Consider the following 17,926-nt stretch of genomic DNA (forward strand, 5'->3'; position numbering starts at 1 on the left):
CACCCATTCCCTTCCCTTCACCCTCATCCGCCAGCTCCTACTGCCATTCCCTTCCCTTCACCCTCTCATCCACCAGCTCTTACTGCACCCATTCCCTTCCCTTCACCCTCACCCGCCAGCTCTTACTGCACCCATTCCCTTCCCTTCACCCTCTCATCCGCCAGCTCTTACTGCACCCATTCTCTTCCCTTCACCCCTCACCCATCAGCTCTTACTGCACCCATTCCCTTCCCTTCAGCCTCACCCGCCAGCTCTTACGGCACCCATTCCCTTCCCTTCACCCTCACCCGCCAGCTCTTACTGCACCCATTCCTTTCACTTCCCCCTCACCCGCCAGCTCTTACTGCACCCATTCCCTTCCCTTCACCCTCACCCGTCAGCTCTTACTGCACCCATTCCCTTCCCTTCACCCTCACCCACTAGCTCTTACTGCACCCATTCCCTTCCCTTCACCCTCACCCACCAGCTCTTACTGCACCCATTCCCTTCCCTTCACCCTCACCTGCCAGCTTTTAATGCACCCCTTCCCTTCACCGTCACCCGCCAGCTCTTACTGCACCCATTCCCTTCCCTTCACCCTCACCCACCAGCTGTTATTGCACCCATTCCCTTCCCTTCACCCTCACCCACCAGCTCTTACTGCACCCATTCCCTTCCCTTCACCCTCTCATCTGCCAGCTCTTACTGCACCCATTCCCTTCACTTCCCCTCTCACCCACCAGCTCTTGCTGCACTCATTCCCTTCCCTGCACCCTCACCCTTCAGCTCTCACTGCACCCATTCCCTTCCCTTCACCCTCTCATCCGCGAGTTCTTACTGCACCCATTCCCTTCCCTTCACCCTCACCTGCCAGCTATTACTGCACCCATTCCCTTCCCTTCACCCTCACCTGTCAGCTCTTATTGCACTCATTCCCTTCCCTTCACCCTCTCATCCGCCAGCTCTTACTGCACCCATTCCCTTCACTTCCCCTCTCACCCGCCAGCTCTTACTGCACCCATTCCCTTCACCCTCTCACCCGCCAGCTCTTACTGCACCCATTACCTTCCCTTCACCCTCACCCGCCAGCTCTTACTGCACCCATTCCCTTCCCTTTCACCCGTCAGCTCTTACTGCACCCATTCCCTTCCCTTCACCCTCACCCACCAGCTCTTACTGCACCCATTCCCTTCCCTTCATCCTCACCCACCAGCTCTTACTGCACCCATTCCCTTCCCTTCACCCCTCACCCATCAGCTCTTACTGCACCCATTCCCTTCCCTTCACCCTCTCACCCACCAGCTCTTACTGCACCCATTCCCTTAACCCCCTCACCCGCCAGCTCTTACTGCACCCATTCCGTTCCCTTCACCCTCACCTGCCAGATTTTACTGCACCCATTCCCTTCACCACTCACCCACCAGTTCTTACTGCACCCATTCCCTTCCCTTCACCCTCACCCGCCAGCTCCTACTGCCATTCCCTTCCCTTCACCCTCTCATCCGCCAGCTCTTACTGCACCCATTCCCTTCCCTTCACCCTCTCACCCGCCAGCTCTTACTGCACCCATTCCGTTCCCTTCACCCTCACCTGCCAGATTTTACTGCACCCATTCCCTTCACCACTCACCCACCAGTTCTTACTGCACCCATTCCCTTCCCTTCACCCTCACCCGCCAGCTCCTACTGCCATTCCCTTCCCTTCACCCTCTCATCCGCCAGCTCTTACTGCACCCATTCCCTTCCCTTCACCCTCTCACCCGCCAGTTCTTACTGCACCTAATCCCTTCCCTTCACCCTCATCCGCCAGCTCTTACTGCACCCATTCCCTTCCCTTCACCCTCACCTGCCAGCTCTTACTGCACCCATTCCCTTCCCTTCACCCCCTCACCCGCCAGCTCTTACTGCACCCATTCCCTTCCCTTCACCCTCTCATCCGCCACCTCTTACTGCACTCATTCCCTTCCCTTCACCCTCACCTGCCAGCTCTTACTGCACCCATTCCCTTCCCTTCACCCTCACCCGTCAGCTCTCACTGCACCCATTCCCTTCCATTCACCCTCTCACCCGTCAGCTCTTACTGCACCCATTCCCTTCCCTTCACCCTCACCCGCCAGCTCTTACTGCACCCATTCCCTTCAACCTGTCATCCGCCAGCTCTTACTGCACCCATTCCCTTCCCTTCACCCTCATCCGCCAGCTCCTACTGCCATTCCCTTCCCTTCACCCTCTCATCCACCAGCTCTCACTGCACCCATTCCCTTCCCTTCACCCCCTCACCCGCCAGCTCTTACTGCACCCATTCCCTTCCCTTCACCCTCTCATCCGCCACCTCTTACTGCACTCATTCCCTTCCCTTCACCCTCACCTGCCAGCTCTTACTGCACCCATTCCCTTCCCTTCACCCTCACCCGTCAGCTCTCACTGCACCCATTCCCTTCCATTCACCCTCTCACCCGTCAGCTCTTACTGCACCCATTCCCTTCCCTTCACCCTCACCCGCCAGCTCTTACTGCACCCATTCCCTTCAACCTGTCATCCGCCAGCTCTTACTGCACCCATTCCCTTCCCTTCACCCTCATCCGCCAGCTCCTACTGCCATTCCCTTCCCTTCACCCTCTCATCCACCAGCTCTTACTGCACCCATTCCCTTCCCTTCACCCTCACCCGCCAGCTCTTACTGCACCCATTCCCTTCCCTTCACCCTCTCATCCGCCAGCTCTTACTGCACCCATTCTCTTCCCTTCACCCCTCACCCATCAGCTCTTACTGCACCCATTCCCTTCCCTTCAGCCTCACCCGCCAGCTCTTACGGCACCCATTCCCTTCCCTTCACCCTCACCCGCCAGCTCTTACTGCACCCATTCCTTTCACTTCCCCCTCACCCGCCAGCTCTTACTGCACCCATTCCCTTCCCTTCACCCTCACCCGTCAGCTCTTACTGCACCCATTCCCTTCCCTTCACCCTCACCCACTAGCTCTTACTGCACCCATTCCCTTCCCTTCACCCTCACCCACCAGCTCTTACTGCACCCATTCCCTTCCCTTCACCCTCACCTGCCAGCTTTTAATGCACCCCTTCCCTTCACCGTCACCCGCCAGCTCTTACTGCACCCATTCCCTTCCCTTCACCCTCACCCACCAGCTGTTATTGCACCCATTCCCTTCCCTTCACCCTCACCCACCAGCTCTTACTGCACCCATTCCCTTCCCTTCACCCTCTCATCTGCCAGCTCTTACTGCACCCATTCCCTTCACTTCCCCTCTCACCCACCAGCTCTTGCTGCACTCATTCCCTTCCCTGCACCCTCACCCTTCAGCTCTCACTGCACCCATTCCCTTCCCTTCACCCTCTCATCCGCGAGTTCTTACTGCACCCATTCCCTTCCCTTCACCCTCACCTGCCAGCTATTACTGCACCCATTCCCTTCCCTTCACCCTCACCTGTCAGCTCTTATTGCACTCATTCCCTTCCCTTCACCCTCTCATCCGCCAGCTCTTACTGCACCCATTCCCTTCACTTCCCCTCTCACCCGCCAGCTCTTACTGCACCCATTCCCTTCACCCTCTCACCCGCCAGCTCTTACTGCACCCATTACCTTCCCTTCACCCTCACCCGCCAGCTCTTACTGCACCCATTCCCTTCCCTTTCACCCGTCAGCTCTTACTGCACCCATTCCCTTCCCTTCACCCTCACCCACCAGCTCTTACTGCACCCATTCCCTTCCCTTCATCCTCACCCACCAGCTCTTACTGCACCCATTCCCTTCCCTTCACCCCTCACCCATCAGCTCTTACTGCACCCATTCCCTTCCCTTCACCCTCTCACCCACCAGCTCTTACTGCACCCATTCCCTTAACCCCCTCACCCGCCAGCTCTTACTGCACCCATTCCGTTCCCTTCACCCTCACCTGCCAGATTTTACTGCACCCATTCCCTTCACCACTCACCCACCAGTTCTTACTGCACCCATTCCCTTCCCTTCACCCTCACCCGCCAGCTCCTACTGCCATTCCCTTCCCTTCACCCTCACCCGCCAGCTCTTACTGCACCCATTCCCTTCAACCTGTCATCCGCCAGCTCTTACTGCACCCATTCCCTTCCCTTCACCCTCATCCGCCAGCTCCTACTGCCATTCCCTTCCCTTCACCCTCTCATCCACCAGCTCTCACTGCACCCATTCCCTTCCCTTCACCCCCTCACCCGCCAGCTCTTACTGCACCCATTCCCTTCCCTTCACCCTCTCATCCGCCACCTCTTACTGCACTCATTCCCTTCCCTTCACCCTCACCTGCCAGCTCTTACTGCACCCATTCCCTTCCCTTCACCCTCACCCGTCAGCTCTCACTGCACCCATTCCCTTCCATTCACCCTCTCACCCGTCAGCTCTTACTGCACCCATTCCCTTCCCTTCACCCTCACCCGCCAGCTCTTACTGCACCCATTCCCTTCAACCTGTCATCCGCCAGCTCTTACTGCACCCATTCCCTTCCCTTCACCCTCATCCGCCAGCTCCTACTGCCATTCCCTTCCCTTCACCCTCTCATCCACCAGCTCTTACTGCACCCATTCCCTTCCCTTCACCCTCACCCGCCAGCTCTTACTGCACCCATTCCCTTCCCTTCACCCTCTCATCCGCCAGCTCTTACTGCACCCATTCTCTTCCCTTCACCCCTCACCCATCAGCTCTTACTGCACCCATTCCCTTCCCTTCAGCCTCACCCGCCAGCTCTTACGGCACCCATTCCCTTCCCTTCACCCTCACCCGCCAGCTCTTACTGCACCCATTCCTTTCACTTCCCCCTCACCCGCCAGCTCTTACTGCACCCATTCCCTTCCCTTCACCCTCACCCACCAGCTCTTACTGCACCCATTCCCTTCCCTTCACCCTCACCCACTAGCTCTTACTGCACCCATTCCCTTCCCTTCACCCTCACCCACCAGCTCTTACTGCACCCATTCCCTTCCCTTCACCCTCACCTGCCAGCTTTTAATGCACCCCTTCCCTTCACCGTCACCCGCCAGCTCTTACTGCACCCATTCCCTTCCCTTCACCCTCACCCACCAGCTGTTATTGCACCCATTCCCTTCCCTTCACCCTCTCATCTGCCAGCTCTTACTGCACCCATTCCCTTCACTTCCCCTCTCACCCACCAGCTCTTGCTGCACTCATTCCCTTCCCTGCACCCTCACCCTTCAGCTCTCACTGCACCCATTCCCTTCCCTTCACCCTCTCATCCGCGAGTTCTTACTGCACCCATTCCCTTCCCTTCACCCTCACCTGCCAGCTATTACTGCACCCATTCCCTTCCCTTCACCCTCACCTGTCAGCTCTTATTGCACTCATTCCCTTCCCTTCACCCTCTCATCCGCCAGCTCTTACTGCACCCATTCCCTTCACTTCCCCTCTCACCCGCCAGCTCTTACTGCACCCATTCCCTTCACCCTCTCACCCGCCAGCTCTTACTGCACCCATTACCTTCCCTTCACCCTCACCCGCCAGCTCTTACTGCACCCATTCCCTTCCCTTTCACCCGTCAGCTCTTACTGCACCCATTCCCTTCCCTTCACCCCCATCACCCGCCAGATCTTACTGCACCCTTTCCCTTCCCTTCTTTCCAGCCCTGACGAAGGGTCTCCACCCAAATGCCAGCTGTCCATTTCCCTTCCCAGATGGTCACTGACCAGTTCAGTTCCCCCAGTACCCACGTGTGTAGCTCCGGATTCCAGCATCCGCAGTCCTTTGAAACGTAATGTCTACCCTGTCAAGTCCCTCGGCCTAGATATGTGAATGAGTCCTTCCCCACTCTTTGAAGCTCTGAGGAATTAACAGGGTGTGGCAGCCTGGGCCAGAAGACTGATTTCGGTGTCAGCTCTGAAACAAAACTGGAATACCTTGAAATTGATTTGTGCTGGACCTTCTGTGATCTTGAAGCTCAGCGTTGGCACATAAATCCCACCGTAACTTTCGCCAAACACGTAGAAGTCATTGTTGGTGAAATTTGGGAACTTCCTGAAGAAATCCTGCAGGGCCAGGTAGTTGTTCTCTGCAACCTGTGGGAAGGGGGTGTGGTGTATACAGAAATGCAGGGGTTAATGTTTGCTTTCTAGTGGAAAGCCAAAGTTTGACTGAAGACCTACAAGGAGGATGAGAGGTGACTTGAAAAAGGTGCACGAGGCGATAAGAGGCATAGACAGAGTAGACAGCCAGAGACTTTTCCCCAGGGGAAAAGGCTAGTATGAGGGGCATAATATTAAGGTGATTGGAGAAGAGTATGGGAGTATGTCAGACGTACTTTTTTTTTTTTTTTTTTTAACAAAGAGCGGTGGATACATGACACCCTCTGCCAGGGGTGGTGGTAGAGGCAGATACATCAGGGACATTTGAGAAACTCTTAGATAGGCACATGGATGATGGGAAAATGGAAGGCAATATGAGAAGGAAGGGTTAGATTGATCTTGGAGTAGGTTAGAAGGTCAGCACAATATTGTGGGCTGAACAGCCTGGACAGTACTGTAGTGTTCTATGCTCTATGATCTATGCATGGTACTCGAGTACCCCTGGGCAAAGGGTCTGTCTTTGGGTTAAAACTCGAGCCACATAAAGACACCAACTTCAGTGTCTGGCTCTGGACACTAATGTTGAAATGGGAGTGAAGATACCTCCACAATTACACACAGAGATACACAGGAAAACATTCAGCAGGTCAGGCAGAATATAAAGAAAGATAACAACTACACACAGAGATACACAGGAAAACATTCAGGTCAGGCAGCATCCATGGAGACAGAAACAGAAGTTAAAGTTTCGGGTCAAAGACTTTCAACCTGAACTGAGAAAGCAGAGAAAAGTTGGTATTGATGGGAATGTGGAAGGGTTGGACGAGACACAGGGAATATCTCTGAGAGATTGTGGCCAGGGTCACTCCGGTAAATTCCAGCGTTTTCAGGCCGTCAGCCACATTGGCAGTTTCCTCCTTCCTGGTACTAACCAGGTCATCATTACACAGACCTCCAGAGAGCATCAGCTGCTGAGTGTGTGATTTAGCAATCTTTGAGGATCCTGAGCTGCCTGGAGATAGTTCAACAAGGTCAGTACCACCACTACCGTGGAGTTTCAGTATGCAGATGACAACGCCATTGCACCACTCTCTGAAGAAGACCCCCAATGTATCCTGAATGCCTTTGCCAAAGCATACAGAGCCCTGGGTATATAAAAATGACACAGATCCTGGCCAACCAGCCACTTATCCAGCCCTTCATAAAAGTTGACAATATCACCCTTGAAAATGGAGACTACTTTTCCTACCTTGGCAGCAATCTTTTCTCATATATAGACATCAACTTAGAGATCAACCACCACCTGAGAGCTTGTGTAAGATTAAGGAAAAGGGTCTTTGAAGACGGCACCCTAACAACAGGTCCAAACAACAACTTTTGGTCTATCGAGCAGTTGTCTTTCTTACATTACTGTATGGAGCTGAACCATGGACCACCTACAGTAGACACCCAAAAGCCCTGGAACAACACCACCAAAGAGCTTTGTGAAAGATTGAGGATCAGCTGGAAGGACAGACGTGTGAACACCTGTGCCCTGGAGTAGCCCAGCATGAACACCGTCTTCACCACAATAAAGCGACACCAACTCTGATGACATTTGGATGGCTAACGCGCGTCTTCTCAGACAGTTCCTTTACTCCGAGTTGAAGGAAGGTGAGCGAGCCCCTGGTGGGCAAAGGAAATGCTTCAAAGATAAAATCAAAATCAGCCTGAAGAAATTAGAAGTTACATCTAAAAACCGGGGAGACAACTCACACAGGAGATACACCTGGAGGAAATCTGTTCAAGAGGGAGGAATGCTACGTGACAGCGACCTCCACTGTGCCGCGGATAACAAGCGGGAGCCGTGAAGGGAGAGATTGAATAACCAAAAGACACAACCGCTAACCACAGTGACCACTTACTGTGTCCACACTGTGCCAGAACATGTCGATCCCAGATCGGCCTCTACAGCCATCAGCAACACATGAGACAACATCATACACGACTTGAGTGATGGCACTAACAGTATGTTGAGTGCAAAGTGTGACTGGCCCTGGGGATAGTTCACCATTCCCCGTGCCAGAGCAGCTTCACAAGGACTCGTGTGCACAAACGCAACGAAAATCAGAACTAGAAGTAGCATCACAGGCACATAGTATCACATCAGCAACATTTACAAAAGAAAACTAATTAAACAAACTATGCACAATTTTAGCAAGAAAGGTCGCAAATTAAAACAAAAGAAAGTCATTTTGAGTGAAAATGATCAAATGGTCACACTGTTGTTAACTGTAGTGATTGGGGTTGTGCCAGTTGGTTCAAGGACCCGATGGCTGAAGAGATGGAACGGCCCTTGAACCTGGTGGTGTGGAACACGGGCTTTTGTACCTCCTGCCTGATGGAAGTGCAGAGACTAACAGATGTTTAAGTATGAAGAGAATCGAGGGACATGGAGTCAATGGGGAGACCAGCGATCACTGTGATCTTACTGAATGGTGGAGTAGGCAGAAGGGGTCAACATGCCTATTTCTTCTGTTGTTATGGGCCAATTGAACCGAGGATGACCCCGCAGGCTGGGACAGGACAGATTGACTACCATACCTCTTTATCGTTGGTGGTGTAGTCTCCGCTATCGGAGTAGGAAAAGCCAACACCAGCCGGAGACTCCAGGTACAGCATGTTGGCCACCTTGTTCCAGCTGTACTCGTTAATGTAGAGGGTCTGCCCATTGTCATCCACCTGAAATCAAACACACCACTGTCATAGTGGTGGCCTCGGCTGGCACTGCGGTGTGGCAGTTAGTGTAAAGCTATCAGTCCCAGTGACTCAGGTTCAATCCCGCCATTGTCTGTAAGGTCCGTGTACATTTACCCCATGATCACATGGGTTCCCTCCCATATTCCATAGACATTTGGGTTAGTAGATTAATTGGGTCACACGGGTGACCATGGACGGCTTGGCCTTATTGATCCAGAAGAGCCTATAACCGTGCTAAACAAGGCGCAACCTCTCGCCCTGATTCCATGTCATGTGACCGACCCACACCTTAGAGCCACCAACCCCGCTATCCAGCCATGGGAAGACTTACATGCAAAGGTCCGTTTTCAGAGAGGAATCCGTCCAACGAGCTGCACCCTGGGCCACCGTTCAGCCACAGGACCACTGGGTCAGTGGTTGGGTCTCGTTGAGATGTCACAAACCTGGAGAACAGAAGACTCATTAGAAATAAGAACCGTGATCGAGGACCCTGCAGGATCTCAAACGGGTGAGCAACCCAGCCCGCCGATGATGGGTGGGCTTAATCTGTCGGAGAAGGGAAATCCCTCAGGGCCACTTCTACCACTTTCCCCTCTGAAGGAACTGATCTTGTTACACCCGGTGCGGGCTGGCATACAACGTCCTGCTGAAGCAGCCTAACTGTGGTCTCCAAGTCAGAAGGATTCAAGAAGGCGGAGGCAACATTGGTTAGAGCACGCAGTATAATCAGAGCTGGCCTTCCAAGAACCAAACCAGGAACTGCTCACACTGAGGAGGTGGAAACTTGAGATACTCTATCCAAAACGGATGTGAGAACCAGAATCAGTCGGACATCTGGGATTAATATTCACAGATTTTCATGAGGCATAATGTTGGGTTATGAACTCCACCTGGGAATCAGAATTTCTGTGCAGATTGAAAGGACTGAGCTTTTTTCCGATTAGTTTGTTACCAATAAGTAGATTAAGACAAATAAAATCGCAATAGGAGGGGTTCTTATTCATTGGATAGATTAAAAAATTGTCACCTTGCCCTTTCCTATTTGTTGACAGGATATAAGAGAAGTATTTAACTCCTGTCAATAATTACCCACCAGCAGGTGGAGATGAGCCACAACGACCCATATCGCAGGTAGACACAAGAAATATAGAAAATGCAATAGGAGTGATTCATCTTAGAGTAGGTTAAAAGGTCAGTACAATGTCATGGACAGAAAGATGTACATTTCTGCATGTTATATGCTACAGCCTGTAGTATGTGTCCATTGTTACTGGTGTTCTGTCCTACGACCTGTAATACGTGTCCATTGTTACTGTGTATTATGTCCTACGACCTGTAATACGTGTCCATCGTTACTGTGTATTATGTCCTACGACCTGTAATACGTGTCCATTGTTACTGTGTATTATGTCCTACGACCTGTAATACGTGTCCATTGTTACTGGTGTTCTGTCCTACGACCTGTAATACGTGTCCATTGTTACTGTGTATTATGTCCTACGACCTGTAATACGTGTCCATTGTTACTGTGTATTATGTCCTACGACCTGTAATACGTGTCCATTGTTACTGGTGTTCTGTCCTACGACCTGTAATACGTGTCCATTGTTACTGTGTATTATGTCCTACGACCTGTAATACGTGTCCATCGTTACTGTGTATTATGTCCTACGACCTGTAATACGTGTCCATCGTTACTGTGTATTATGTCCTACGACCTGTAATACGTGTCCATTGTTACTGGTGTTCTGTCCTACGACCTGTAATACGTGTCCATTGTTACTGTGTATTATGTCCTACGACCTGTAATACGTGTCCATTGTTACTGTGTGTTATGTCCTACGACCTGTAATACGTGTCCATTGTTACTGTGTATTATGTCCTACGACCTGTAATACGTGTCCATTGTTACTGTGTATTATGTCCTACGATCTGTATTACGTGTCCATTGTTACTGTGTATTATGTCCTACGACCTGTAATACGTGTCCATTGTTACTGTGTATTATGTCCTACGATCTGTATTACGTGTCCATTGTTACTGTGTATTATGTCCTACGACCTGTAATACGTGTCCATTGTTACTGTGTATTATGTCCTACGACCTGTAATACGTGTCCATTGTTACTGTGTATTATGTCCTACGACCTGTAATACGTGTCCATTGTTACTGTGTATTATGTCCTACGACCTGTAATACGTGTCCATTGTTACTGTGTATTATGTCCTACGATCTGTATTACGTGTCCATTGTTACTGTGTATTATGTCCTACGATCTGTAATACGTGTCCATTGTTACTGTGTATTATGTCCTACGACCTGTAGTATGTGTCCATTGTTACTGTGTATTATGTCCTACGACCTGTAATACGTGTCCATCGTTACTGTGTATTATGTCCTACGACCTGTAATACGTGTCCATTGTTACTGTGTATTATGTCCTAATGTTCTGTATTACGTGTCCATTGTTACTGTGTATTATGTCCTACGACCTGTAATACGTGTCCATTGTTACTGTGTATTATGTCCTACGACCTGTAGTACGTGTCCATTGTTACTGTGTATTATGTCCTATGACCTGTAGTACGTGTCCATTGTTACTGTGTATTATGTCCTACGACCTGTAATACGTGTCCATTGTTACTGTGTATTATGTCCTACGACCTGTAATACGTGTCCATTGTTACTGTGTATTATGTCCTACGACCTGTAATACGTGTCCATCGTTACTGTGTATTATGTCCTACGACCTGTAATACGTGTCCATCGTTACTGTGTATTATGTCCTACGACCTGTAATACGTGTCCATCGTTACTGTGTATTATGTCCTACGACCTGTAATACGTGTCCATCGTTACTGTGTATTATGTCCTACGACCTGTAATACGTGTCCATTGTTACTGTGTATTATGTCCTACGACCTGTAGTATGTGTCCATCGTTACTGTGTATTATGTCCTACGACCTGTAATACGTGTCCATTGTTACTGTGTATTATGTCCTACGACCTGTAATACGTGTCCATTGTTACTGTGTATTATGTCCTACGACCTGTAATACGTGTCCATTGTTACTGTGTATTATGTCCTACGACCTGTAGTATGTGTCCATCGTTACTGTGTATTATGTCCTACGACCTGTAATACGTGTCCATTGTTACTGTGTATTATGTCCTACGATCTGTATTACGTGTCCATCATTACTGTGTATTATGTCCTACGACCTGTAATACGTGTCCATTGTTACTGTGTATTATGTCCTACGACCTGTAGTATGTGTCCATCGTTACTGTGTATTATGTCCTACGACCTGTAATACGTGTCCATTGTTACTGTGTATTATGTCCTACGATCTGTATTACGTGTCCATCATTACTGTGTATTATGTCCTACGACCTGTAATACGTGTCCATTGTTACTGTGTATTATGTCCTACGATCTGTATTACGTGTCCATCATTACTGTGTATTATGTCCTACGACCTGTAGTATGTGTCCATCGTTACTGTGTATTATGTCCTACGACCTGTAATACGTGTCCATCATTACTGTGTATTATGTCCTACGATCTGTATTACGTGTCCATCATTACTGTGTATTATGTCCTACGACCTGTAGTATGTGTCCATCGTTACTGTGTATTATGTCCTACGATCTGTATTACGTGTCCATCATTACTGTGTATTATGTCCTACGACCTGTAATACGTGTCCATTGTTACTGTGTATTATGTCCTACGACCTGTAATACGTGTCCATTGTTACTGTGTATTATGTCCTACGATCTGTATTACGTGTCCATCATTACTGTGTATTATGTCCTACGACCTGTAATACGTGTCCATTGTTACTGTGTATTATGTCCTACGACCTGTAATACGTGTCCATTGTTACTGTGTATTATGTCCTACGACCTGTAATACGTGTCCATTGTTACTGTGTATTATGTCCTACGACCTGTAGTATGTGTCCATCGTTACTGTGTATTATGTCCTACGACCTGTAATACGTGTCCATTGTTACTGTGTATTATGTCCTACGATCTGTATTACGTGTCCATCATTACTGTGTATTATGTCCTACGACCTGTAATACGTGTCCATTGTTACTGTGTATTATGTCCTACGACCTGTAGTATGTGTCCATCGTTACTGTGTATTATGTCCTACGACCTGTAATACGTGTCCATTGTTACTGTGTATTATGTCCTACGATCTGTATTACGTGTCCATCATTACTGTGTATTATGTCCTACGACCTGTAATACGTGTCCATTGTTACTGTGTATTATGTCCTACGATCTGTATTACGTGTCCATCATTACTGTGTATTATGTCCTACGACCTGTAGTATGTGTCCATCGTTACTGTGTATTATGTCCTACGACCTGTAATACGTGTCCATCATTACTGTGTATTATGTCCTACGATCTGTATTACGTGTCCATCATTACTGTGTATTATGTCCTACGACCTGTAGTATGTGTCCATCGTTACTGTGTATTATGTCCTACGATCTGTATTACGTGTCCATCATTACTGTGTATTATGTCCTACGACCTGTAATACGCGTCCATTGTTACTGTGTATTATGTCCTACGACCTGTAATACGTGTCCATTGTTACTGTGTATTATGTCCTACGATCTGTATTACGTGTCCATCATTACTGTGTATTATGTCCTACGACCTGTAGTATGTGTCCATCGTTACTGTGTATTATGTCCTACGATCTGTATTACGTGTCCATCATTACTGTGTATTATGTCCTACGATCTGTAATACGTGTCCATCGTTACTGTGTATTATGTCCTACGATCTGTATTACGTGTCCATCATTACTGTGTATTATGTCCTACGATCTGTATTACGTGTCCATTGTTACTGTGTATTATGTCCTACGACCTGTAATACGTGTCCATTGTTACTGTGTATTATGTCCTACGATCTGTATTACGTGTCCATCGTTACTGTGTATTATGTCCTACGACCTGTAATACGTGTCCATTGTTACTGTGTATTATGTCCTACGACCTGTAGTATGTGTCCATCGTTACTGTGTATTATGTCCTACGATCTGTATTACGTGTCCATCATTACTGTGTATTATGTCCTACGATCTGTATTACGTGTCCATCATTACTGTGTATTATGTCCTACGACCTGTAATACGTGTCCATTGTTACTGTGTATTATGTCCTACAATCTGTATTACGTGTCCATCATTACTGTGTATTATGTCCTACGACCTGTAGTATGTGTCCATCGTTACTGTGTATTATGTCCTACGACCTGTAATACGTGTCCATCGTTACTGCATATTATGCCCTATGACCTGTAGTACGTGTCCATTGTTACTGTGTGTTATGTCCTACGACCTGTAGTATGTGTCCATCGTTACGGTGTGTTGCCCTACGACCTGTAATACGTGTCCATCGTGATTGTGTATTATGTCCTACGACCTGTAGTATGTGTCCATCGGTACTGTGTATTATGTCCTACGTTCTGGAGTGTGTGTCTATCTTGACTGTGTGTTGTCCTACGATCTGTAGTATGTTTCCTTTGTTTCTATGTAACCCTGCAACAACAACGATTCACAAACATAAGAAATTCTGCAGTGCTGGAAATCCAGAGTAACACAGAAAACGGCAGCAGAAACCCAGCAGGCCAGGCAGCATCTACGGAAATGAATGAACAGTTGATGTTTTGGGCCGAGACCCTTCTTCAGGACTGGAAAGGAAGTGGGAAGACACCAGAACAAAAAGGTGGAGAGAGGGGGAGGAGGATAGCTGGAATGTGATTGGGGAAGCCTGCTGGATATGGAAGGTGAAGGGGTGAAGAGGAAGGAATCTGATAGGAGAGGAGAGTAGACCACTGGAGGAAGGGAAGGAGGGGCATTCCAGTGGGAGGGGATAGGCAGGTGAGAAGAGCTAAGAGGCCAGAATGGGGAATTGAAGAGGAGAGGAGGGAGATGGAAACATTTTTAACTGGAAAGAGAAATCGATGTCCATGCCATCAGTTTGGAGGCTACCCAAACGGAATACAAGGTGTTGCCCCTCCAACCTGCGGGTGGCTCATCGTGGCCAGCTCAGAATGGGAATGGGAATCAGGATTAAAATATTTGGCCACTAGGAGGTTCCGCTTTTGGCAGATGAAGCGGTCCCCCAATTTACGACGGGTCTCACCAACGTAGAGGAGGCCAGATTGGGAGCACTGGACACAATGGATGACCCCGGTAGATTCACAGCTGAAGTGCTACCTCACCTGGAAAGACCGTCTGAGGCCCTGAATAGAGGTGATGTGAATGGGCAGATGTAGCATTTGGGCTACTGATGGGGATCAGTACCAGAAGAGAGGTTGGTTGAAAGGCACAAATGGAAATGGGGAATCACAGAGGAAGCGATTCCTGCAGAAAGAGGAGAGAAGGGGAGGGGGGGTGGAGAGGTTGGCTCATTGGATCCCTCCCATGAATCATACCTAAGCCAACATTAAATGTAAGAGGGTAAACTTGGGTAAGGAGGCTTTTACAAGACCTCACAGTGTTCCAGAGTAGATTAGACTAAACTCTTTCTGAAGTGTGGTCATTGATGTTATGTAGGGATGGGATCATACCAACAGGAGTCATTCAGTTGGTTGACTTCAATATGTCTGCCCTAGGGACCTGTCTTCCATTTTCTCATCTTCTAAACCAAATTCTTTCTCAAGTTCAGACCCATCTGAAACTCAACTCCCACATCTCATACCTGACAAAAATCCAGACAACTCAGACACAAGAGGTACGGCAGATGCCGGAAATCTACAGCAATACACACAATGTGCTGAAGGAGCTCAGCAGGGCAGGCACCAGCTATGGAGGGAAATAAATAGTCCACACTTTGGGCCGAGGCCCTGCATCAGGATCGGAAAGGAGTTGTAAAGATGTCAGAATGAGAAGGTGAGGGGGACAGGAGGAAGAAGTACAAGCTGACAGATGATAGGTCCAGGAAAACATGGGTGTGTTATGCTAAATGTCTGCTGATTGTTACTGTTCATTCCCATGGGTGGAGAGTTGAGTCTCCTACCCACTGGAGTACACCCCCTCCTAAGTTTAGGTAAAGTGTACAGTCCCCAAGTTATTCTAACGGGGACCACCGGTGTTGTTCAGGTCAGAGTTGTCACGGAGACTGCACCGTATTTCACCTACTCAAGTACAATGGAGCACACCACCGATAATCCTCTAGCCCCCACCTCTTCGCAAACATCCACGAAAACAGAGGAGTGCCCCAAAGAATAAATGAGTTAAATGTTAGAACCCCAAAGACCCAGCTCCACCCCACCCACACATAAGCAGCAGCAAAGCAACTAACCCCCTCTCCCCATCGGCAAAAATAGCATCGGCGCCCCCCCCCCCCACCGAGCACTCAAGCGTGCAGCAAAGCATCAATAAAGACACAGACTTCCAGTACCCCAAAGACCACTCGTTCACCCGGTAATTTGGCATACCACAAGCTCTTTCTCTGCCTAATTAGGGAAAAGAGATGTCCCCATTTCACAGTGAAAGGGGAGACATACAAATAACTCGCTGAGTTACGATGTTAAAAGTCTGTTGCTTTGCTTTTTCCCAGCTCTGTGTCCAAAGATCTTGAGTCTCTGGGCACACAGCCAGCAGCCAGCTCACTGCCTAAGATCTACTATGTACTCCCAGAACACACCAATTTCCAGCAGGTTTCACCCCTTTATACCAGCCATCTCTCCTCGAGACTCGGTCCTGATGCAGGATGTTGGCCCGACCTGTCGTCCATCCCTCTGCCCCCATAGATAATGTCTGACCCACTGAGTTCCTCGGGCTGTTCAGCTGATCATGGACTTCACACCTGAACTGACTGGATGATTAACTTTTTAAACAAAGACGACTTGCTGTCAATATCAGAGGTCCACCCCGAAAGGGTAAAAGGTACAGAGAAAGTGCAGGTGAAGATAGAGAGATAGATATACTTTATTAATCCCGAGGGAGATTTGGTTTCGTTACAGCCGCACCAACCAAGAATAGAGCGTAAATATAGCAATACAAAAAACCCCAACAATCAAACAACAAAATGCAAACTATGCCAGATGGAAAATAAGTCCAGGACCAGTCTATTGGCTCAGGGTGTCTGACCCTTCATGGGAGGAGCTGCACGTTCGATGGCCACAGGCAGAAACGACCTCCCGTGCCGCCAGGTGTTGTATCTCGGTGGAATGTGGCCGAAATCCAACAGTAAAAAGTTCAATATCCAGTCTTCAAACACGTTCCTCGATTGTAATACACCCCGGATTCACCATCCGTTGTTAGCCAGAACAGTAAGCACCCAACTCCTTTACGCTTACCGCTCTCAGTGCACTTCCGGTCAGCCGGAACAGTATTGCCCACTGAACTCCTCTTCTCCAAAAGTCTCTGTTGTCTCGACCCGGTCCTCTTTCCTCGGCTTTGTGATCCCGCTGTGTGTGTTTTCCTCCGGATTTCAGCAGGGGTGTCCACCGCTCTGCTCGCTAAGCCGGCCGGTCTTTGCTGGTCCGTGAAATACACAATGCGACCTTGCTTCTGTCCCGCGTGTCAGGATGTAACTATTTCCAGCGCTAAAGAAAACCCAAATAAAATTCTGTCTACCAGCATGTTAGAGAGGGTGGAGAACGTAAATTAAAAAGTAAGAAGAAGAAAGTAAGAATAGATCAGAACGGCTGTACGCATGCGCACAATAAAGTGTAAGGTTCAGGATTATAACGAGGTGGATAGCGAGGTCAAGCAGCCATCTTATCGTACAAGAGATCAGTTCGAGAGTCTGATAACAGTGGGGTAGAATCTATCCTTGAGCCTCTGATACGTGCTTTCAGGCTTTGCATCTTCTGCCCGATGGGAGAGAATGTCTGCATAGGTGGGGTCCTGATCATGCTGGGGCATCGAGATGTGTCGAGAGTCCAGGGAACAGGCTTTGCTGATGAGCTGATCTGTGTCCACAGCTTTCTGCTTTTGCACATCCTGCATGATAATAGTAACTACACCTTAAAAGTCCAATATTATTGTTGTGTATTTAATATTTCAGTTATATTTCAGCTGTCTTGTGTGTGTGTATGTGTATGTGTGTGTGTGTGTGTGTGTGTGTGTGTGTGTATATCTTTATCAAGCATTCTTGTTCA

At 48.8% G+C, this 17,926-nt stretch overlaps 1 protein-coding gene across 1 annotated transcript in view; it reads right to left on the reverse strand.

Moving 5' to 3' along the window:
* LOC140210370 (lysosomal protective protein-like) overlaps positions 1 to 17,926 on the reverse strand; it is a 95,720-nt gene that overhangs the window by 55,033 nt on the left and 22,761 nt on the right. Inside the window, exons 2-4 of the mRNA XM_072279266.1 lie at positions 9,110 to 9,221; positions 8,623 to 8,760; positions 5,875 to 6,033 (exon numbers count right to left, since the gene is read on the reverse strand). Coding sequence (XP_072135367.1) covers positions 5,875 to 6,033; positions 8,623 to 8,760; positions 9,110 to 9,221 — 409 coding nt within the window. The remainder of the gene's footprint in view (positions 1 to 5,874; positions 6,034 to 8,622; positions 8,761 to 9,109; positions 9,222 to 17,926) is intronic.

Source organism: Mobula birostris, chromosome 15 (genome assembly GCF_030028105.1).
Source record: "Mobula birostris isolate sMobBir1 chromosome 15, sMobBir1.hap1, whole genome shotgun sequence".
NCBI classification, from domain to species: Eukaryota; Metazoa; Chordata; class Chondrichthyes; order Myliobatiformes; family Myliobatidae; genus Mobula; species Mobula birostris.